Here is a 23,793-nt window from a genome sequence, read left to right as displayed (position 1 = left end):
GATTTGAACTGATTTCATCTTTAGAATTTTATTTATTTTTAAAATCTTCGTATTTCCGTTTTTAACTTCAGATGGTCATCATTAAATCAGTGCAGTCAATTTACTTTATTGGCATGTGACTTTTTTGTCTTATTTGGAACTCGATGTAGCCCTTGAAATGCCCTTTTTAGTCAAAATAATCTTCTATATCAATATTTGGATCTAGTAGATCTTCTCCATATGCTGAAAGATTCATCTGGTTTAAAATTAAGTTTTCAAATGTTTCTTCTAAATCAGTTTCACCAATTAAGACCGCTCCCATCATTCGCCCATTCTGCAGGACGGCTTTGATGTACTCTTGTCCTTTGGTACACCTCAGTAGTAATTCATGATCTAAACCTAAGCCCTGTGCATTGTATTTCCCCAGCAATACAACCTATATAGAGAAAGACAAAACAGTTATTTTAGTGAGTATGAAAAGGAAACATAATATGCAGTTATTTTGTGTTTTCCTAGAATGGCAAATCTAGTCACGAAAATTTACAGCTAAAAGTGCCATTCGGAGGAGCCCAAAGAAAACACTTGCATGGCATGCATTTACTCTACAGATGACACTACCATACAATCTGTATGAACTTTAAAAATACCAAGCGAATATACAAATATGTAGGATGTAGACTACATTAGCCTTGAGTCACAATTTAAAGATTTAGTAAGAAGCTGAATTTAATCTTTCATGGGCAAATTGTTTAGTCTCCCTGAACCGTATGTATATATTTGTATGTGTTTCTCCTTGTCGGTAAATTAGGAGGAAAAATCCTGCCTCAGAGTGATGTAAAGAGGATTAAGTAAGATAATACGTAGGGGGAAGTACCTGCTCATTCTTGAGTATGAACAGCTGTTAGTTCCCTTCACAAAGGAGGAGTGAATTGCAACTAAAACTCAGAAATGCACCAACAGGGAACAAATCTGGAAGAGATTCCCCGCCCCAACCCCTCGAACTATAAAATACTACAGTGAGATGGTAGGTAATGATTATCAGATGATTAGTGATTAAAGCCCAGCAATAATAACCAGATATAGATTTGCAAGAAATGAGGAAATTTGTCATTTTTTGTAAAGTGATTAAAGCCATATAAGTTCTTATTCATGTGAGAAAATCAGATGACCATAATTAGTTATAAAACTAACAAGCAGAAAAGGCACTAATTTGCTTATCTATCTTACCTTACAGTTAAAAAATTTTGTTACATGAGCGAAAAGTTCAAAGCTGAAATCCATGTCAGTAGACTCGCCTACACTAGCTGCGGCCATGCACTTGGCTGCATACCATCCCATCTGTCTAGCCTGGGTCCACAGCCTCATCTGAAATTAAAAAAGGTTACGCAATTTAACTTTTTATTATCATTATTTGAAAAATGTTATCACCTTAACCTAGTAAAATTCCTTAAAGGGGTTCAGTGCTTGACAGTCCTTGAGAACAGATCTAGCTAGTTAGGTAATTGATTGAATCATCTTTGCCACAGAAGCAATCAGCCATCCACACTAAGCAACTGATTCTGGTGTTTGATCATTCTTATACCTCATGTGTGGTAACTAATGTCTTTTTGTGTGCAAAAAATAATAACCATAATCATGGATATGAGCTTTAAGCATTTCTGGTAGAAGTGATAGATTTTTTTTAAAAAATTCAGTCTCCTCTCTAAACAAGGAAGGGTCTGATGAAGTAAGAGGCAGCCTACGGTAAGGGAGCAGCGTAAACTGAGCACGGTAACAACCAGAGAACGGCCAACAGAAGTGGCCTGCGGTATTACACTGCTGCACTGCTACCTAATGTATTCTAGCCTCCGAGTCCCTTTAGTTTGTGTCTCGGACTATATAGAACAAACTAATTAGTGTACTTACTACTTCTGCAAATTAAGAGATGAAATTTATTAGATTCACTCAAAGTAAGAAACCCGTTTATTTTTGGACTTTCCTGTATCAGAGTATGAGGCACATGAAGGATATAATAATATACATATTCCCTAGATTCAACCCTTAGAGGGCTGAGATGTTAAAAAAAAAAAAAAAAAAAAAAAAATCCCACGAACTCCAATTCCGAATTGAGCTTGGGACAGATATGCCATAAAAACAACATTGGATGTCACTGTAGAGAAAACTAAAAAACAAGCTAGTTTGAAGCATTTTAGAATTATGGCTGAAATCGCTCTCTTGTTGATGCTCTCTCTGATGTATGTTAAAACATACTAAATAGTAAAGCTGCTTCTTAGAATACATCTGGTTCTTCCACTACTTCACACTCCACAGTTAATCTGAATAAATATCCCTACCTGTGGAGCTGGTCTTTCACCAAGATAAGCGTTGACTGGTTCTTTCATCTGTTAACATCTACCTCTGTCTCTACTCCTACTAAAACCACCCCACCTCTGGCCGCTGAGTACCTTCCTCCAGTACTCCTGCTCCACCATTACAAGGCAGGCAACACTATCGGGGCAGGAGGAAGTCTAGATCCACTCAGAAGGGGTTGTTAGGCTGAGGAATTCTGCTTACTATGGGAACATTCTTTCAGTAATGATTCCCACGGGGATAGGATCATCAGAAGCAGAATGTATGGTTTATAATCTCAGTTTGCTACTTTTTAATCCAAAGCTGTGCTGTCCCAAATCATAGTCACTAGCCACATGGCTATTTAATTAAAAGTAAAATTAAAATTCAGTTCCTCAGTCACATTAGCCACATTTCCAATGCTTAGTACACACATCGCTAGTGGCTACCTGACTGGACACTGCAGAAACATAGAGCATTTCTGTCATCACAGAAAGTTCCACTGGACACCGCTGATAAGCATCTGAGCATGAAAAACAAAGTAACAATCATAATTCTTTTTAAATTAAAAGACATCCCAGTCTATTCCATCACTATATAATAACTTACCAAAGGGAAAAATTCTAGAGTTCTTTTTGTTTGTTGTTTTTGTGACAAAAAAACTCTATGATAGCTTCCCACTTAAAGTAGAAAAGTTGGAAAACCAGAAGGCTGGATATGCTGGTAGCAGTTCCTTTATTTTCAGATGGAATCTCTGATAAAAACCTGTGACCACCTATGCCAGCTTACCTGCTGCCAGACTGGGCTGGGCTGCCAGGAGACCGTGCAGATGTCACCTGCAGCATAGATGTCAGGAAGGGACGTGCGCATGTGATCATCCACCTTCAGGCCACCGTCTTTCCCTACATCAAACTAAACAATGTTCCTCATAAGCATATGGGGTAAGAAAAAGGAAACGTGACTTTTTCATTCTAAAGTAAAAGAACAAGTCAAATTCTACACGTTGATAAGCTGATCTTTAATGAGAAAAGCTGGCTAAACTGCAAAGTTTAGACAACTAAGCTGAATATCCAGGCACTCAAATTCCTACTAAGACGAACCCATAAAATTCTTAGAACTTCAAATTCTTAAAATTCTTAGAACATCAAAAATTGCCAATAACCATATGATGACCCCACCCATAGTTAGAAAAATATTCCTTAGTTTTTGTAAACTTCAAATGCTAAAAAGCAAAAAGTACAAGCTGGCTTCTCTAAAAGAATCACTTTTAAGAATTCATAGGAGGTATCAGTTTCTTACCAACATTTAGATAAATTGTGCATTATGTCCCCTTAATAATGACACTTAGGCTGGGATGTTAACTGCTTAAAGACTTGAAGCAGTAAAACAATATTGCAAATCAAGACATGAATATAAACTAAACTGTTTTCAGTCATCTTAAATTACAGTTCTGTGCCAAAACAATGAACAATTATTCATGCTTGAGAATTAGAGATCTTCATAAATAATACTTTAAAAATGTTCACAGTGGGACAAAATTTTCACCTTACATTGTTGCCACAAAGAAAAGGTTCTGTATTTGGTGTAACTCCTGTAGCACTGACAATGAAATCACAGCCATATATCTTTTCATTGGTCAATTCCACATATACAGGCCATACCTCTTAAAATAAAAAAAAAAAAATTATTCTCAAGTGTAATCACCACCATCTATAACATTATGTGAGTATAATGACTAGAAGAAAGAAAGAAAGAAAAAGGCAGGAGATGACTTTAAAACAACACCTCTTAATATTTATAGGTACATTTGCTAAAACAATTTTTAATGTCATCAGTGCCATCTTCTTATTTTGGGTATAATCGCAAAACCATGGCAGGCATTCTAAATATTTTTCCTTCAGATTTAGACACAGAAATTCTAACAAAGTAAATTTAAATTGATAATACTTAATAAAGATTTTTAAAGAAATAATTTATAGATTATACTCCATTGAGAGTTTAGTCCAAGTAGGTTACTCACTTTTCAGTGTTTTCCCTTATTATTCACATTCAAACTCTAACACTCTCTTTTCCTATGAAAAAATTCAAAGAATTCAGAGCAGTGGGATATCCCATACAGTAGGTTTGGGTGAGTGTATTTCTGAGTAGTTCTCATAGGAGTGTAGAATAGGAATTTTAAGAGATCTGTGCCTTAGTTTCAAATTTATAGATTTCATTCTGTTTGATTTTGAGGATGTCACTTCACCTTTCAGAGTATCAGATTTTTTTAGTTTTTATGTTTTGCCTTGATTCACAAGATATTCTGATTAACTCACAGTGTTATAATGGTCAAAACATAATGAGCCCTACATAAGATGTTAAGCTTTCTACAATTTAATTTATTAGAAAATGTAAAGAGTAGGTAGTGAAAACAAAATGATTTATGTTATTAAATTATGGTTTTATTTTTACTTTTCACATTTAAGTTTTATATGGAAATATGAAGCTGTTTTCTAAATATAATAATAAAGCAAGATTAAGTCTTCTTTTAAAATAAGTGTTTATTTTTTTATTTCATCACTTACCTTTGTCAGCTGTAACTAACTGATTATGATGGTCTCTTGGAAAAGTCAAGGACTTTTTCTTAGAAATTCTAAATTCTTCCTGAAGATAGATTTTCTTTACTTCACACATAGTTTCAATGTGAATTTTATGAGAAAACTAAAATAAAAGAAATACTGGTCACCATAATACTTCTAGAAAGAATGATCTGGGTTACTGATGATGAAGAAATAATTTATAATACACTTATAAAAACATATAGAAAAAATAATTCTTATAAAAGAAAACACACTGAATGCCCACAAGCATGCCTCTCAATTTCTGTTTGAAAGAAATAAGCAGAAACTCAGTCAGTACTTAAAGAGATCTAGTAGCTGAATTGGCAGGTAGCACCAAGGGCATACTTTTTACTATGAGCCTCCCTGATAACTACACGTATATTTCTTTTAAATTACAACTGTTACAGACTAAAGAAAGTTGATATATCCCAGATTGTTATATTCCAGAATCTTAGTAAAATGCCAGTTAGGTAGGAGATACTCAATAAATGTTCACTGAACTAAACTGAAGTTCCCAGGTTAAGAATACCATTAATCTTAGGACCTGAAGGTGCAGGAATAAATTACTTTGTGTAATTCCCATCACAAAAATTAGATACACTGTGAAGCCAGCCCCCTTCCAACCTACTGAAGGCTGAAAAGGTATCATACACAGTAATAAGGCCTGCATGTTTCTTACAATATTTAAATATCATAGCCTTTTAACACCTACTAAAAAACTAAAATATCTAGTAAATAAAATGAGTAAAAGCAAGTCATCTGCTTATGCAATTAGGATATTAAATGTGTATTTTATTTAGAATCTATCTAATAACCTTTAAAATATTATACCACATCTAAAGTGACCTTTGAGAAAAGATTAATTTAAAATGACAGGTGTATTCACTAAAGTCTCTGTATGGAGATCTCTGTCTCTGGAGAGTTCAAATGGGCCAAGTGGCACTGAAGCCCTTTCCTAGCACCATGGATTTTAAGGAAAGCAACCTAGCAATTCTTTGACTATATACTTATAACCAGTCTTTAACAAACAGTTCAAGAATTTAAAATTGCATTTAGATATGTTTAAACAGTATATGAAAACATACCTCTTTTGTTCCTTTAAGATCCAACCCTTCATGCCAATCAGGTCCCAAGGCACTGCCTATATTACCAGCATTAGCTTTGGTTTCTGCTTCCTTTTTCCTTCCTGAAGGGATAAACTCAATTCAAAATCCAAATGATATAAAAACTGCCAGGCAGAGAATTACATTTGTGTTCAGAAGTTTTTAGGCAATGTAATAATTTTCACACATACATTCATACAGCAGGACTAAACTTATCTATATTAATCATTTTAATCATAATTTTAATATTTTGTGATATAGAGCTATAAAATGGGTAATCTTTCAATCGAGTGTTGTGTATAAACACTCAAAAGTGTTTTATGGATGTTATATACACTGGTTAATATGAAAGGTAAGAAAATTAGACATCAAATATTGAAAATTTTGTCAATTTTTAGTACCCCCAAAACTTACAAAATTCTTGCTCAATTTTATAAGCCAAAAGTTTAAAAAAATAAAAAAGCTCTTTTAAACTAAAAAACTGTATTTGTTTTTAAACTCACTGCATTTTTAATAAAATTACCTTAGGTATTGTCTAACTGGAGCATCTGTCTGCAAAGATGCAGATGGGCTGGTTTATTTAATTTACTTTAAATTGCCAGTTTTAGTTATACATATTTTTCATATAAAATACATCATACATATATATACACATATATAAATATATTTATCTTATAAATATTTCATACATATATATAAATAAAACCTTAAACATCACATAAGGAAATAGAAATATCTATATTCCTATCCCCAAATAAAATCTTTTTGCTAAATTTTCTTATAGCCTTTTTCTATATGGTTAAAAAAATAAAGTTTCATCCGTGAATGAATGAGCTAGATGCTATATTTACCTTCAGTTGTATATCTGGTTCTTTTTTGTGCAATTTTAGCCTCTGGTTTTTCAGCAATGAGCTTTGAAATCAAGAATTCAGCTGCTCCTGCATCGAAGAAAGTATTCCCAATAGCTTTATCTTTAATGGCCCAAATTACTTCACAGCCTTCAATTTCATACCTAAAAGAAATATGAAAGTTACTTGGAAGAAAAAAATCTTTGTATCTACAAATAACAGTTATCTCTTAAGGCAAATGTAAAGAAAATATTTTAAGGCAAACTGAGAAAGAATGATTATAAAGAGGAATGCAACACTTTTTCAGGATAATAAGTGCTAAGTAGAATAAATAATACAAGAAATTTAACCAGTTTACTGAAAAAACATATGTGACAAATATATGTACTGAATATCAGGTAAAATTTCATTACAATGAATCTCACTTCAAAGTGTTCAATTTCTACAAGATAGTTATATGAATGTCCCCCAGGGTTCCCAGGAGTGAGCAGTGTCTTGTTTATTACCTAGTTATACAGTAATCAGTAATGAACGGATAGATGTTATATATGTTATATAGCTACAATATTGAGAACAGTTGACTTCTTTGCTAACATACTTTATGTATTCAAAGCACATTATGGAAGGACACAGAAAAAGGAGCAAATGAGAGATACAAACTAAAATCTTAACTTTGTTATAACAGAATAATTACCCTGCAATGAATTCCCTTCACCTCAGAAATTTCGAAGCCATCTAGCCAAAGAAAGATCCAGTTCACAGAAAAATGAAGGATCTTAGAGGAAGAAAGGAATGGCCAAGGAAGCCACCTTCCATTACCGTTCAGGAGGTAGCCAGAGCTCCTGAGCACTTGCAGTTTTATCTCTAGGTTTGGACACGGAGAATGTAATTTTCTTAATATTCATTCCACAAAGTCCCTGAAGTTCATTATAATTTATCTGCTACTACTACTTGTTTTGGTACAAATGAATTGGGACAATCCTGGACACACAGTATATATGGTCATCCTAACTACACTAGGATTTTATTTGAAATTGCAATGGTAATAAGAGTGTATTGATGTTATTAATTTTTAACATTTATTTATGGTAAAAAGTACTGCCATCTTTATATCTCAGACTGATATAAGTTAGGTTACATGACTTTTCAAGGCTGATCAGTAAGCAGGTGATAAAAGAAAGAAGGTTTAGTACATCTGACTCCAGATCACCTGATTCATGCTTTCTGGCATATGGTAAAGGAGTCCCTTGCTTTCTCCAGTGGGCCTTTATTTTTCCTCCTCTCCTATGCCAGCAAAGAGGATTTATAGTTACTAGATGTCAGATTATCTGGAGAACGTTTTATCTTAACACTGCTCAGGTCATACAGCATTGCTGATGAGCAGAGAGCAGAATACACACACATTTGGTGATAAATTTTATATGTCAATTTACATACAGGCACACAGTTACCATGAAATGATTTCCTTAATTTTTATAAATTAGAAATTTCTGTAATTACCATTTTCTTTTTGTATTTTAAAGTAGTACAGCAACATAACACATATCAGAATAGCTTAAAATACTGATGCTAGACCAGCAAGCCATATTTACTATAAGTAGTCACCATAAGGAACTCTTGGATGTGCTGTACCTCACAAGACACCCTCTAATCCTCTTACCCTATGAACTTGTCCTCAGAAAGATGCATAAGCATGAAGGTATCATCACCCATAGGGGAAATACTGCTTTCATTTTTAAAACCACTCTTAAAAAACAGACAACAGTGAAGTATTAAATTTTGTGAAATTATGAAAAACTATGTCTGTTTGAAAAAGAAAGGATTAACCTACATTTGGAAAGAAGAAAAGAGATAATAACTGAAATAAAAGTATACTGAAGAAAATCAACATTAGCCTCAGTGGGACACGGGGGCTATTAAAAAGCAGAAAGAGTTTGGATATGTCATTTTTCATCAAGAGAAGACAAAGGCCTAATCATTCAGTAAACCTAAACCAAGAGAATAGCACTATATGGGAGCTTTCTTAAACTACCAGAGCTTACTGAATATAAAATTACGTGTTTTATATCCAAGTATATGGTCTTTAATCTTCAACCTAAAGAAAGTGAGGAATAGGATTAAATGTTGAGACTCTGAACATTTTTGAATGAGAAAGCTTTTCAATGTGAATAATAGTAATAATAATAATAATAGTATTAAGTTATACTTTTGGTGATAACTGATGGAGAAAATCTGTCATGTGTACATAAGGATTTGAAGCCCCTCTTACAATAAATCTATGCCTCCCTCCTCTTGGCCCAGTTTGGTCTTGACTCCCTAGTTTTTTCTCTGCATTTTTCCATACAATGCCACAAACTTCATAATTAAAATAATGATTGCCACACCTAGTACTCAGGCAATCCAACAACTCTTACAGGTTTCCACTGGGATTCACCATCCTCTAAAAAGGAGGGGCAAAAACCTAGTCTCAGTTGGAATGAATGGAAGTGAGAAAAGACAGGGCTTTGGCAGATTCCTTATTTTGATATAAATTTGTCCTCTTTGTAGACAGACCCAACTTTCTGGCCTGAAAAATATCTATACTATTCCATGTCAGCCATCTGCTGAAAGATACAAATCACAAAGAAAGTGCATCAATACTCTGTAGACCATAGCAGGTCCTCAATGTTTTCCAAACTTGAAATATCATCTTAAGATGATAGTATTTCACATTAAGGTGTTCATGATCCCCAACTTCCAAAACCCAAGAGCTAGGAGTACCACATACCCTGAAATAGAACTCAGACACTTTGCGTTTCATCAGCCAGACAGGTACCATACATGAGTGAAGCAGGATGGGTATAAGCAATAAAAAGCAGTGGGGACTATCTCCAGAACTCTCTAAAGGTGCACACATTTAAACTGTTCTCCAGTACAGTACATGCTTCTAAGAACACATGTATGGGCCAAATCTAGACAGTCATCAGTGTCTGCCCCTTTGAGACCTAAAGCATTCCCGAAACTCCTGTGTTTTATAAGGTCAATTTTGCAACTATGAATTCCATGAAAGCTAAAAAAATAAAGTGGATTTTTCCCCTTGAAAATGTATGAAAAACAATTATATTTATCTTTGATTTTAGGATAACAAGATGTCTTCTAGTCTGTCAATAATCACATGAATCACAGAGCAATTCTTACATAATATTCAAATATATGTACTTACACTAATTCAAGTGCAATACCACCGTTCCCTATGATCATTATTCTCTTAGCTTTTGTAAGCTGTTTCTGAAATTCCTGTATCAAAAAGAAAATGAAAAGAGTGTTTTGTAATAGTGGGCAATGCCTGAAGCAAGAGGCTTCACTGATAATAAACCTCACTTTCCCATTCTGCCAGGACGCACCATCCCAATTAATATAATAAATGCTCCCTCCATGTTTCACCCCAAACTGCCTTTATAGCAAGGCCTCTTCCTGACTTTCCTTGCCTTTTATGTCACTACATTCAGAATTGCAGCAAGAGCCTCTGTCTTTAGTTTGCCACATTCCCAACTATTTGACCAAATCAATTACCAACATGACACTGATCTTGACCCTGGAAACAGGATTCTTCCTTTCCTTCTAGTCCCTCAATTGACACTTTCCCTGCAGTTACTCAGCACCTGGGACTTGCAGGAACGAGAAGCACAGCAGCACAGTGGTTCAGAGCACAGATCTAGAGTCCCTGGCTCTAGCAGTTACTAACCAGGTGACCTTGGGCAAACTGCTTAACCTCTCTGCACCTCAGGTTCCCCAACTATAAATGGAAATAAGAGGTGAGTATATCTCAAGGTTTCTGTAAGTATTAAGATGATAGAGATAAAGCTGTTGGGAGTAGGAGGCACATAATGTCTAATATTTATTTTAAAATGTTATTACGTTATAAGACAGCTAATTGATGCCTCCACCTCCCATCCCTCCCTCCCCCCCCACCAAAAAAAAGATCACAATGAACTTGGAGAGAAAAAAAAATAGCAGGAGTCATTCTTATGGTACTTTCTAAAGTAGAGAATTGTCCCATTGCTTCCAGATGACATTTGAATAGCTAAATTCCACCTCCCACTATGTCAGGTCACCATTTCTATTAATGGACCCCAAAACTTATTGTAATGTACAATACATAACCACTGAATTGACTTCTTAAATTCTACAAGAAAAAACCTGAAGTTAATTCTAGTTATCCTTCACTGAACACAGCAGGTAATTAAAGACCTGTAAAGAGCAGTGGGCAGGGAGATGAATGTCATGAGTTTAGATTATACTTCTGATAAACTTAATAACTACTTTAGTATAGCTAAATTTCTTAGTCTCTCCATCTCAGCTGCCTTTTTGCAGAGTGGGAGTAATGACTGTCACACAGGATTATCATGAGGATTCAGTGAGTTCATATATGTAGAGGACCTCGCTGTAACACAGTTATGAACTCTATCTTTGATACTACGAACCTAAAATGTTTACAAGAACATAATCCAGTTCTTCTAGTATTGTCTAAATTCCTAATTATTTAAGAATAAACTGAAGAAAATACTATCAATTTTCAAGACTATAAAATCTTATCATGTAAATGTACAATTACCACTTCATGGGACAGAACAACAACGAGCTTGAGGTAAGACAATAGTATTGTGACTAGAAAACAAGAAGGTTTTTGGCAATAAGGGTCAATGAACCCTGAAATAAATTACCAAAAGAAGTTGTATAAGATTCTGAAGATAGAATTTCATCTTATTGGGATAGTTTATCACTGTTCTTGAGCAGAACAACAAACCAAGTGTCTTTTTCAGTTCTAGGATTCTGTCATGATTCTGTATGACAAAGATCTTCTGAATACTAATGTCTTTGCTGAGAAGTAAATTTTGGACATGCTTTATCTTTTGAGAAAAAGATCATTACGTCCTTTAGGATGCAAGTCACATACTCCCGATCAGAGTAAAATAATGAATGTGTGTGCAATGTAAGTTGTAACCTTCAGCATAGACATTATTTCTGGGATATCACATAATGGAAAGAACATGAAATAAAAAACAAGATAAATTATCCACTAAAACTACACTCAAATTGGCAGTAATAAAACATTGTAACTACTTTCTGGTTTATGAGTCATGAAACCTATCTTCTGCTGCTACAGTTTAGGAATTGACATTATAAGTGGAACACTTTGATTCAAATGTAGAAAAAGTCTTAAGAAATCTTCATGTTTCTTTCCCATGACCAATGTCAAAATGTTACCTGAGCACTGTCTGTATCACGGATTCCTAACACGTAAGGATTTGCTTCACATATCAACTTTGGTTTAGCTCCAGCACACAAACAGAGCTTCTTATAAATATGCTGATTGCCATCTTCAGTTAAAATGCACTGTAAAACCATAGAGCAACGAAGAGGAGAGGGGAAACATTTATAAATAGGTACAACTGCACTTTAAACATTCAATAAGACAAAAGCAAAAAATATATTAAGGTTGCCTCTTGGTGGCACTCAATACTTTGTTGCAGCAATGACAAAGCTAACTGAGCATAGGAATGCATTCTCTAATCCAGTGATTCCTAATCACTTTAGAACCATGAACCATTTAAAAAATCTGATGAAAATTAGTCCTTCTCCCATGGAAAAAAAGGTACATTCCCACAAAATTTTGGATAAAACCAAGGGAATCTCATGTTTGGAAAGGTATGTTGACCTTAGATTAGAAAGGAAACATTTAGAAAATTTCAAATTGAGCATTCTGATGAACATTTCCTTGATGAACATTCTGATCTCAGTGAGAAGATACTGTAAGAAGATCTAGTGATTCTAATCATATCAGACCTTAATGTCTGTTATGGGTACCGGGGAGTAGTGAATGGTAGAAGAGGTCACAATACATCTTAATCTGAAAAATCAGAAGTGCTAAAAACAGTATTTTATATTCCTAAGTACAAATAACAATCACTTTACCAGCAAACTTCATGCTGTTTGGGGATTATATTTTTATGTAAGTGAAAAACATGTTAACCTTAAATCCTAGCATGTACTGGCTTTAATGTTAATTTATATTCATTTTGAATTAATGAATTTAGATGAATCTAAAAATACATATCAGAGATCCATTGTTTTTGTTCCTTAATATTGAATGAATATCTACACAAAAGTAGAAGCATTTAGAAAGCAGGTATACATAAGCATGTGCTACTATGAGAGATGTCAGACTTTGCTGGAATGGTTTCGGGGAGTTAACCTTTGTGCCATATGTCTGATTTATAAAACTTGCCAAATAGCATTTACATACCCACTGAAATATTTGTTACCCATTTTAACTCTTCAGCTACATAACAAATACATAAAACCAATAAACCAACACAGTATAATCATACAGAAATGTTACACAAGTCTTCCTTTAGATAATCTGGTTAGAATTTTAACTAATAGAAGTTAGTTATAGGCACTGACCAAATTTAAAAAATTATTTGCATTTAGCTACTATAAAAGAAACACAAAAACTTTTCATTGGCTACTGTTAAATTTTTGGAAGTAGAGACGAAGGTAAAACACATTGTTTCTAATTCACTAAAGAATACGAAGGATGGATGACAAAATGCAGACATGTATGTTATGTAGGACACTTTTCAAATGAAATGTGTGGCACTCTGATTCATTCAAATGCCCTAATATATAAGTTCCCTCATAATTCATTAGTGTACTTTTGAGCCTACCTCAATGAGCAGATTCACTGACATGGGTGTCTTATGGAACAAGTACTACCTTTGCAAGTATTAGGAACTAACTGCGGTGTTTGGATTCAGATTTGTAATATTTTTCTCATAAAACTCAGTACTTTTTCTTACTTTTTTTTCCCCTGTCAAGTTATTTGTTTCAAATGTGACATGTATGCTTTCTCCCTAAGGGAGAACTCAAATGTGAGCTGCTTTAGAGAAACAACTACAAACCCTACTTCCTATCTTGCCTAAAGCTCATCTGAAGATACTGTTAATCATGTGACACTGAGACTTCCTGACATCTGAGACTGAGGTACTGCCTTTCCTGAGACTGTCTTAGTTTGGGCCTTATATCATTTTGGACTATTACAACCACCTCCTAATTTGGTTGTTGGCTACTGGCCACTTGCTCTATCCCAGTTCATCCTTGACACTGCTGTCAGATACATCTTCCTAAAAGAGTATTTTAGCATCCCTGGCTCCACTTAGAATCTCTTTACTATTTTTTCCATTGATTATAAAATAAACTCAATTTATTAGCATGACATAAAAAGCTCTTTACAATCTTATTTACTTATTTCTCTGGGCTAGTCGGCCAACCTCCTTTACTTATCCACACCCCAACCCCTTTGACAGTCTCACTCTTCCACACGCCCCTTTCCTTTCTCTGGGTCTCTGAACCCGTAACGTAATTTCTTCTTCCTGGAATGTCCTTTTCCACCTGGAGAACTCAATTCACCCATCTTTAAAACATAGCTCAAACATTACTCAATCTGGGAGGTCTTCCTGAATACCTACCATCAGAGCTTTGACAATATTTCAACAACTGTTTTCTTCTATGGGCATACATTACACGTACGCACGGCTATACTCCCTATGACACTGAGAGCTACCAGGAGTAGGTTCCTGCTATTACTGCTATTGTATCTCGGTACTTAATGCAGTGCCCAAAACACAGTGAACACTATATAAATGTTAATGCTAATTTAAAATGTAAAACCTAAAATGCCAGGCTAAACTAATTATATGACCCCAAGAAACTCACAAAAAGTGTAAGTTTTTCTAATACTAATGGAAATCAATGTCACTGAAATTTACATGCTAGAGACTTGGGCGGTGGTGGAGCAGGTGGGGGTCAAAGGAAGGCAGGCAAAACCTCACCAAGATTTAACAATGGCAAATGTCATTAAGAAAAAAGTCCTCTTACATGTTCTTTGCTGTTCAGTTGCTTTACTCCAGATTCTATAACCTTAATGTTGGGAAAGCGATTTTCTAACATGGTACTTGGTTGTTCTTCAACATCAAATTCTTCCAACACTTTAGAAACCTGCATTAGATAAAAGAAATAAAAATGTATACTTAAAAAATTTTTTCCTTTCAAGAATTTTAAATAATAAAAAAATACTTTCATTTCTTTTTATACACTATTTATTTTATATTGATAAAACAAAGTCTGCCAACTGCACTATATACAGTGGAAAGAGGGCCAGACTCCACATTTTAAGACCTAAATTCAAATACTAGTCCTACCACTCTTGGGAAACTCAGAAAGTCACTGAGCCTCAGTTTCCTGGCCTGGAAAATTAGGGCTAACACTACTTACTTCTGTATAGTGTAATCAAACAGCTAGCTTATCTATTTCTTTATCCTTGTAGCTCTCTCTTTCCATTGACTAGCTAACCTTATTGTGATCTAGTCTTTGGACTCTTCTTTCCTCTTCTCCAAAATCACTGGCATCCTCTTGGACTCACTTTCCATCCTATCCCACTAAGACTCCATTGTGGATCATTTACTTCCCCTTTTCCCCAAATCCTTTACTTCCTTGCTCTCTTATCCTTAACCATTAATTACCCTGAAAACGCCCAAGCACAGACCAAATTACTTGCTTTCTCTAGTCCTATACCCAGTCTGCTATAGAAGTACCACACACCTTTCAGACCAGTATTTGGCCTTAAACACTGCATTGAAATGCTACTGCATGGCTATAGCAGTTCTCAAACCTTTTAGTCTCAAGACCCCTTCACATCCTTACCAATGATTGAGGACCCCGATGAGCTTTTGTTTTTTTGAGTTACACCTAGCAATATTTGCTGCATTAGGAACTAAAACTGAGAAAAATTTTTAAGTATTTCTTAATTCACTTAAAAGTAACAACAATAAAAACGTGTTACACTGATACAACATACCTTTAATGAAAAATATTTTTTTCTAAAACAAAACAAATTAAGTGAGGAGAACAGCCCTGTTTTACATTTTTGCACATTTCTTTAATATCTGTCTTAATAGAAGACAGCTGCATATCTGCTTCTGCATTCAAACTGCTTCTACCTTTAAACCACTGCAACGCTGTTCTGGTTTAAGTATCAATACATGAAGAGAGTTCAGCCTCACACAGATATGCAGCCCTTTCAGATAATTGTACGTTCTTCTTGATGCCACACTAAAACTCAACAAGTGATGGTTTCTTAAAGATTAGATGAAATGTAGAATTTGAAACCATATCAAGAACTTTTCATACTGTGACTGTGAAATCCATTAGTTTATCCTGCACTTTGAGCGGATCTTAGAACATCACACATCAGTCGTTTGGACAATACTGGTTCATTAAGTTAACAGAGATCTTCCAAATACTGACACATTTCATATCAATAAATATAAAAAAACACATTCATTATTATCAACAATTTCATGAGAAAAGTCTAAGTACTATAAGGCTGACAGTGAAGAATGAGTTTTCCAAAAATCTAATTTTTGCTTGAAAGCTCTAACTTAGTCATATTGGCAACAAGTACCATCTGTTGTTTTCTTAAAGTGACAGGCTCACTTCATTCATTTTCCAAACATGAATAGCCAGTTTGTCAGCTGTTCTTTCAAGTAAAATTGATGTTCCATGAAAACAGTAGCTAGTTCATCTTCAACTCAGCAATTGCACAACTGCTTTTCCTTGAGACAACGTTGTACTCGTATGCAGAAGAGCTTTATGCATACATCGCATGGCATCATATAGAATATTAAAAAGATGTGTACTCAGGAGTCAAGATTTAATAAAGCTAACATGTTTTTTACTGGCTTTTATTTTTTTCACTAACTGTGTGGCAGTGAAGAACAAAATGGCTACCGATGTAAGTAGCCAGCACTGCTTTTATACCATCAGTGCAAACGTCAATACAGTGAGAAGAGCAGTAACATCTTGGTAACATATTCCATTCCGTCAGTGACTTTTTCAAACTCTCACCATTCTAATATTCCCTGAACTTACTCTATCCTCTTTATTCTCAGTAAATCACCTAACTTCTAGGCACAAAGAGACCACTAAGAACTCGGACTACTTCTTTCCCACTATCTAGATATTTCTTTGCTAGTGTCCACCTTCCCTGACCCATTCCCACTGTTTCAGAGTCAATCCATTGCTCTGTGCTCCATATCCCATCGCCTCTCACCTCCTCAGGACTCCTTCCTTGTTACGTATTCCTTGCTTTCCTTCATCTTCAGGCTTCCCCACTAGTTTCTTAATCTCAACAGGTGAACAGGCTCAAGTGTTTCCCACCGTAAAAGAATAAAACTCAACTTAACGCTAGACCTTATGTCCTCTTTTGGCTGCCACTCTATCTTTTCTACCTTTGCAGCCAAATTTTTCAAGAGAGAAAAGTTTATGCTAACCATCACTTTAGAATTTCCTCCCATTCATTTCTCAAAACAGCATAAACTGTCTCAAAGTCACCAATGATTTATACTAGAAATAGCTACTTTCGAGCCATCATCTTACCTGACCGTTCCACAGGATCTGACACAACTGACCACTCCTCTTAGTTGAAACTTTTGTCTTCCTTGGCTTTAGGGCTACTGCTCTTTCACAGTTTTCCTCTTAGATCTAAGACTAAGAAGAAGGATGGCCATTTTTAAGTTCTCCTTTCTCTCTGACCTCCGCTTAGTGTTCCAAGGACACCACCACTGGGCCCATCTTCTTCTCCTGGCATGTGTCCTTCCTGGGAAAGTGCAAGCCAGGCCCGTAGCTGTAGCTGACACTGAGACAACGGTGAATACTCAATTCCCGTCTCCAGCTCAGTCTTTCCACTTGCTCTAAATGCCCCAGCAGCTTGGCATCATCTAAATTTAGATAAAGTGCAATTTCGCATCATGGCCCACAAGCCCGTCACGACCTGGCCCCTGCCTACCGGCTCAGCCTCGCACTCCACACACCAGCGGTGAACTGGTCCCTGTTGGGGCATGTTTCATAGTCACACATTGTCATGCACCTTGGCACATGCCTACCTCCACTCCCTCTCTTACAAACACTGTAAAACCTTCTTCAAGTCTCAGTTTCAATGCAACTTCCAATGTAAAGCCTTCCTTGATTCGCAAAAGGCAGGCTTTGGCACTCCTTCACAATGTTTTCTATGAATAAAAATAAATATGCATGTATTGGAATATGACCTCAATTTTTTTGCCTCTATCAGGATAATGATCATATTGTATGACAACTATTTCTTGCATATCTGTTGTCCCAACAGAAAGTAATCATTCTGAGAAACTGGCCATGAGGGCCCTACAACCAAAGTGCCTAGTTTCAAAACCTGACTTTATGCACCTCAGAAATTTACCTAACCTCACTGTGACCCATTTACCTCACCTGTAACATGGGGATAATATAACAACCTACTTCACAGGGTTAAGAATTAAATACATTAATATATTTAAAACATTTAGAAGTACAGCATAATAAGTACTCCGTAAATGTGAATTATTATTATTATTAATCCTTTTTCTCCTTTAAAAATTACGCAAGTCACGAATATGTGCTCTTTTTAACACTAAACAAATAAACAATACATAATAAAGATTAAGTATTAAAATCCTTCTTTACTGCTCTTTAAATCTCACTTTCCCCTTACCCCAGGGATAACCACCAGTGACTTTTTGACGTATGTTCTATACTTTTAATCTCTATACCCTGGGTGCCTAGCACACTGGTTGGTGATGAATCTCGATGCTCAATAAATGATAACAAGAATGCAATTTCTGACTTCTAAACACTAAGAATAACTGACACTTGCAATATTTATTTTAATTCACTTTCACATAGATTAGTACATCTTAAGCTCACAACCTTGTTAAGTAAGCAAGGAAGATATTATCCTAATGATGCAACTCAGGTACAGACATTTGCCAAGGTTACACAGCCAGTAAATAATAGTTAGGCCTAGAACCCAAGTTCTTTTTCTTCTATTGTACAACACTTAAAAAAAAAAAGATTGGCAAAAACTAAACTCAGAGGTCTTACAACTCTGGGATCATTACACCAAATTAAGTCTTCTGTAAAGACATTAGAAGACGCAGCTATACATCTCTCTATTATGTATGTACTCTTAGCCGTAACTGAATATATACTTTTTTCTTTTAGAAATTAAGAGCCATAATTTGTTCTCTGGTTCTCCCAATCCCATAGTTCTTTTGGCTGTACCAAAGGTTCTAAGATATCTTATCTCTAGGCAGGTTATAAAGAGCAACATATGGCACTAAATTACCCTTGGTCTTAGGGGCTTATGTAAATCTTAGGGGTTTATATATGAGAATGGGGTAGGTTAAATGTATACTGATCTCTTCCCTGGGAGACAATATATACAGAACTTTTATAAAACATACTTCAAGATTGGAAAGGTGTGTTTGTGGGAGATGGGTAGGGAGAAGGTTGCTTTTCCTCTTTAGCATCAAGTCTTTAACCTTTATATGAATAAATAATAAATCTTAGACAAAATGCTGAAAGAAATAAAAGATACAATCTATTATCAGAGTATTATAAGGGAAAACTTCTAATGAATCAAAGACTATGTCAATAGTCTTCACTGCAGTGTGGGAAGAAAAGATTTATGTTTTTCATCTTTTTATTCATTTATTTTTTGCATAGGCATTATAATATTCACAACTGTAGCACTGTAGTACATGTATATAATTTATAAATATAATATTAAAATATGAGCTCAAAAGTTTTTAACAGGTGAGGTACAGGATCAGAAATGTTTGGAGACCACTTTTCTTTGATACTATGACCCAAATGTTCTCAGACTCCTATTATAATGTTATAACATGTGTAAAATAAACTCACGAACTACAAACTGTTCTGAGATGCTTATGACACATCTGAAACATTAATTATCTGCAAGTGTAAACCTGGCTCAAAAGCACTTTTCTTCTGACTCGTAAACACACACACACATTTATAATAAAGATACACATGTATATTTGCATAAAGATACACATGTATATGTGTGTAACACCTTTCCTCAAGAGATAAATTTTCTGAAAAGTAATTCTGAGTGGGGAAGAAAAGATGGGAGAGAAAAAGAGAAAACTAGAAATTCAGTACCATTCCAGGTGCTTTTGGTATTCAATCTGAACAATTTTAAACTTTGAGCTATGATTTTAAAATGAGTATCAAAAGAACATTTGTCATTTTAAACAATTAAAATACTACAATTACACTAACTGCTATTTGAGTGATTGTAGTTTTTAAAGAGTAATACTAAGAAAGTTATATAAAGGTTCTTACCAGCTTGAAATTTGTAACTGCTTTAATAACAGGAGAAGCTGTGATCAGGAGAATATCTTCTGATGGAAAGTGAATCGCCAACTAATTAAAAAAACAAGTAGGAAAAATATGATAAATAACTAAGCATTAGTACATATGGCATGGTGGGGTGAGACAGGGATAACACAATTTTAATAATGTTATTAACTTAAGAAACTAAAAACTCACTGTTCTTACTCTAAAGGTCTTGGTCATATTTATGGGGTAGTGGTGAGTAATGTTCCACTCTCATATTGATTAAAATGAAAAATACATTTACACTAAACTCAACAATTATCATGCAGAGGATGAGAAGAAACTATCTTCTTAATTAACAGTTAAACCAACTTCTATTTATTATAAAATAATAATTTCAATTGCCTTTAGTAGAATGAAATTAAGCAAAGCTTCAATAAAACATTTAAAAGCTTAGCACCTTTCCCAAGTACTTCTATAATATTTGACAATATTATCACTCTCTCCATCTTGCTTTCCTCTGTATATTCTGTAATTTATTTCCCCACTTTCTGTTTCCACTATTATGCTACTAAAATCACCTTGAAGTTAGCCTTCCAGTCTCATGTTAACCAGCTTCCCCTGCCCCAAACACATTGTAACTAATCACCTTTAAAAATTTTTCATTTGATCATATTACTACACTGCTCAAAATCATTTGACTACTTATGTAAGTCTTTGTTAAATTCTTAGCACGATTTATAAGATCCTTTATGATCAGGTCTCCCAGCTTTCTGGCTTCATCTCTGGTCATCTTCCCCAAGCAGCAAAGCTTAAACCATATGCTTTAAGCTTTGCTGCTTCCAGATGGTGCCACGCTTTTCCACCTGAGATTACACTGTTGCCTCCCTTTGGAAAGTCTGTCTTTTCTTGTCTACTTGGTAAACTTTTTACTGATTCCTCTATATAGGCATAACTCAGAGATATTGTGGGTTCTGTTCCAGACCACTGCAATAAAATGAATATCTCGATGAAGCAAGTTGCATGAAACTTCTGGTTTCCAAGTGCATATAAAAGTTATGTTTAGGGACTTCCCTGGTGGTGCAGTGGTTAAGAATCCGCCTGCCAATGCAGTGGACACGGGTTGGCCTGGTCCGGGAAGATCCCACATGCCACAGAGCAACTAAGCGCGTGCAACACAACTACTGAGTCTGCGCTCTAGAGCCCGCGAGCCACAACTACTGAGCCCGCGTGCCTAGAGCCCGTGCTCCGCAACAAAGACAAGCCACTGCAATGAGAAGACCACGCACTGCAACAAAGAGTAGCCCCCGCTCGCCACAACTAGAGAAAGCCTGCGCGCAGCAACGAAGACCCAACGCAGCCAAAAATAAATAAATAAAAGTTATGTTTACACTATAGTTGCCAATATTAAGTGTGCAAAAAAATGTGTTCTTAAAAAATGTAATGCCTTAATTAAAAAATACTTTACTGCTAAAAATGCTAACCATCCTCTGAGCCTTCAGCGAGTGGTAATCTTTTTGCAATAGTAACATCAAAGATCACTGATCACAGATCACCATAACACATAGAATAATAATTTAAAAGTTTGAAATATTGCGAGAATTATCAAAATAGGACACAGAGACACGAAGTGAACACATGCTGTTGGAAAAATGGTGCCAATAAGGCTTGCTAGAGAGGGTTGCCGCAAACCTTCAATTTGTAAACAATGCAATATATTCAAAGTACAATAAATCGAAGGGCAATAAAATGAGGTATGCCTGTACTAAGACAAAAGGACACTTCCCTTAAGAAAGGATACTTCTTCCCTAATCCACTCCTTACCAACTCCACAGGTACCCCTAAGGTACTGAACACATTGATGAAATGACTTATTTACTTACTTACTTTTACTTATTTATTTATTTACATGACTCACTAGGCTGTGAGTCTCTAAAAAGGAGGTACCATACTCTGTTTGTATTAGTCTGATCAGCCCTTAGTACAGTGCCTGGATTATAGGTGTTTACTCAGAAAATAAATGAAAACTACACATCCAAAGATTAAAAGTTAAGGGGAAAAGAACCTCTTCAATTTCTTATGACATCAGTGATGTCATAAGAATAAGACATCTGTTTACTGTTTACCAACAGAATAATCCAGTCCCTCTTGGAATACATGTACATGTATATATGTGGTCTGATTATTCACTATAAATCAGAAAAGCATACCCTCACTGCATTTAATCCCTTGCCAGTTGTTTTAAAAAACATTACTAGAGATGATATATCTTCTATCTTGGGAGTCCAAAGTATAGGAAACTTACGTAAGCGTTTCTTTATCATTCAGTTATGATGCACTCAGGACTTGGGTAGCGTGCGGAAGCGGGATTCAATCAGCTAATTAAGAAAGGGGGCTGAGTTTTCCGACCAAGAACTTACTAGTCGTAACCCCCCCCTCTCCTCCCCATCGGCTTTGACATTACTAGGACCAGAGCCGGGTTTAGTCCGCTTTGCGTTTCCCCTAACAACTTGCTCGCCATCGCTCCTCCCTGCGCCGGAAGCGAAGCCTGCGAGGTACTAAGGACATCATCTGGGGCCACGACACAGTCTCTAATATCTGGGAGCAAGGAGTGAAAGGGGAAAAAAGGAAGCGGCTAAAGAGCGGCCTGGAAAAAAACCAGGAAAGGCGGGCGGGGAAGGAGCCTCAAGCGCCACCGCCTCCGGGACGGACGAGAGGCGGAGCCGCCTGCGCGCCCCCTTACCTGCTCCGCACAGGTGACACCCGCGATGCCACCCCCGACCACCACGAACTTCCCCGCCGTCTGGGGCGAGCACGCCGCCTCCATGCTCTCGGACTTCCAGCGGTTTTAGGACTCCAGTGCGGAAGCCGGGAAAGTTTACAGGCCGGGAGAGGGAGTGGCGCGGAGAAACCCCTTTCGGCGCCTGCTCCTGAGAATCCGAGCTACGGGTGCCCGGGAACTCACACTTAGTCTCTTCGCGCTTCTCCGAGCTACGGGTACCCGGGAGCTCATAATTAGTCTCTTCGCGTATCGGCCGGGGCTGCGTTGCCTAAAGCGCAGAGGCGGCTTGGCAATTGCGGAGTTTTGCGTTACTATCGCCACAGCTGAATGTAGTTTTTCCACGAAAATTTGGTAAAGATAAGACAAAAACCAAAGTAAAGTAGATGGGTTGTCAAAAGAGGCTTGGCAGGTTTTCTAAAGACAGACCAGTGTTCTCACGGGGCAGAGCGTTCTTAGAATAAATGAAGTTCTCACTGTTCGTTCCTGCGGGAAATTAAACACAGCCTCAGCTCTTAAACTCTTCCTGGTAGAAGGAACATAATCCTTCCCTACCCTTAACCTAGCAAGCTAAGATTTTATGTTTTGGAAGCACATTCTTCATTGACACATTAATCAAGACGAAAGCAATACTACTATTGTTTTCTAAGAAGTTATTTCCATTTACAATTTTGACCTCAGCGAAAATTTCCCATAGTAGATAGACTTGCTCGCCATTTTGTCAAAATAAAAGAACTTTCTTCCCAAGTTTTCAGTAAATAGCAGCACGTGTAAAGGCTGAATTAAATATTACCAATCTAATTTTTAAAAACTATTTTTACCATATTCATATTATTACAGTATTCACCATTTAATTGTTTTACTATTTACTATTACCTTTGCTGTCTCATATAATATTTCCC

At 36.0% G+C, this 23,793-nt stretch overlaps 1 protein-coding gene across 4 annotated transcripts; it reads right to left on the bottom strand.

The window, feature by feature from the left end:
- Positions 1-10: 10 nt before the first annotated feature.
- PYROXD1 (pyridine nucleotide-disulphide oxidoreductase domain 1) lies at positions 11-23,055 on the bottom strand. 4 transcript variants are annotated; one of them, XM_059935413.1, is made up of 13 exons: positions 20,119-20,201; positions 17,844-17,966; positions 17,338-17,448; positions 14,779-14,898; positions 12,106-12,234; positions 10,061-10,134; positions 6,862-7,022; positions 5,993-6,093; positions 4,872-5,007; positions 3,858-3,970; positions 3,097-3,219; positions 1,207-1,344; positions 12-415 (listed from the first exon to the last, which is right to left on the bottom strand). In XM_059935413.1, exons 4-13 carry the CDS (start codon positions 14,848-14,850, stop codon positions 167-169), a joined length of 1,296 nt encoding a protein of 431 aa, XP_059791396.1. In that variant the 5' UTR covers positions 14,851-14,898; positions 17,338-17,448; positions 17,844-17,966; positions 20,119-20,201; the 3' UTR covers positions 12-166. The 4 variants fall into 4 exon arrangements, with proteins under 4 accessions (XP_059791395.1, XP_059791396.1, XP_059791397.1 ...); XM_059935412.1 differs by lacking the exons at positions 17,338-17,448; positions 17,844-17,966 and adding an exon at positions 22,856-23,055 and having other exon boundaries at positions 11-415; positions 20,119-20,199; XM_059935414.1 differs by lacking the exon at positions 17,338-17,448.
- Between the last annotated feature and the right edge of the window lie 738 nt (positions 23,056-23,793).

The sequence above is a fragment of the Balaenoptera ricei genome, chromosome 10, assembly GCF_028023285.1.
Source record: "Balaenoptera ricei isolate mBalRic1 chromosome 10, mBalRic1.hap2, whole genome shotgun sequence".
Lineage (NCBI taxonomy): Eukaryota > Metazoa > Chordata > Mammalia > Artiodactyla > Balaenopteridae > Balaenoptera > Balaenoptera ricei.
The sequence above is the reverse complement of the archived record's forward strand: the minus strand, read 5'-3'. Positions and strand labels throughout refer to the sequence as shown.

Excerpts from the sequence above, each read along its gene's own strand:
- PYROXD1 (XM_059935412.1), bottom strand. The coding sequence starts at position 22,939 with ATGGAGGCGGCGTGCTCGCCCCAGACGGCGGGGAAGTTCGTGGTGGTC. Across the intron at positions 3,220-3,857 it reads CTTTTCTTTGTGGCAACAAT|TTTGATGTAGGGAAAGACGG; the intron begins GTAAGGTGAAAA and ends AACATTGTTTAG. Across the intron at positions 416-1,206 it reads CAAAATTTTTTAACTGTAAG|GTTGTATTGCTGGGGAAATA; the intron begins GTAAGATAGATA and ends TTCTCTATATAG.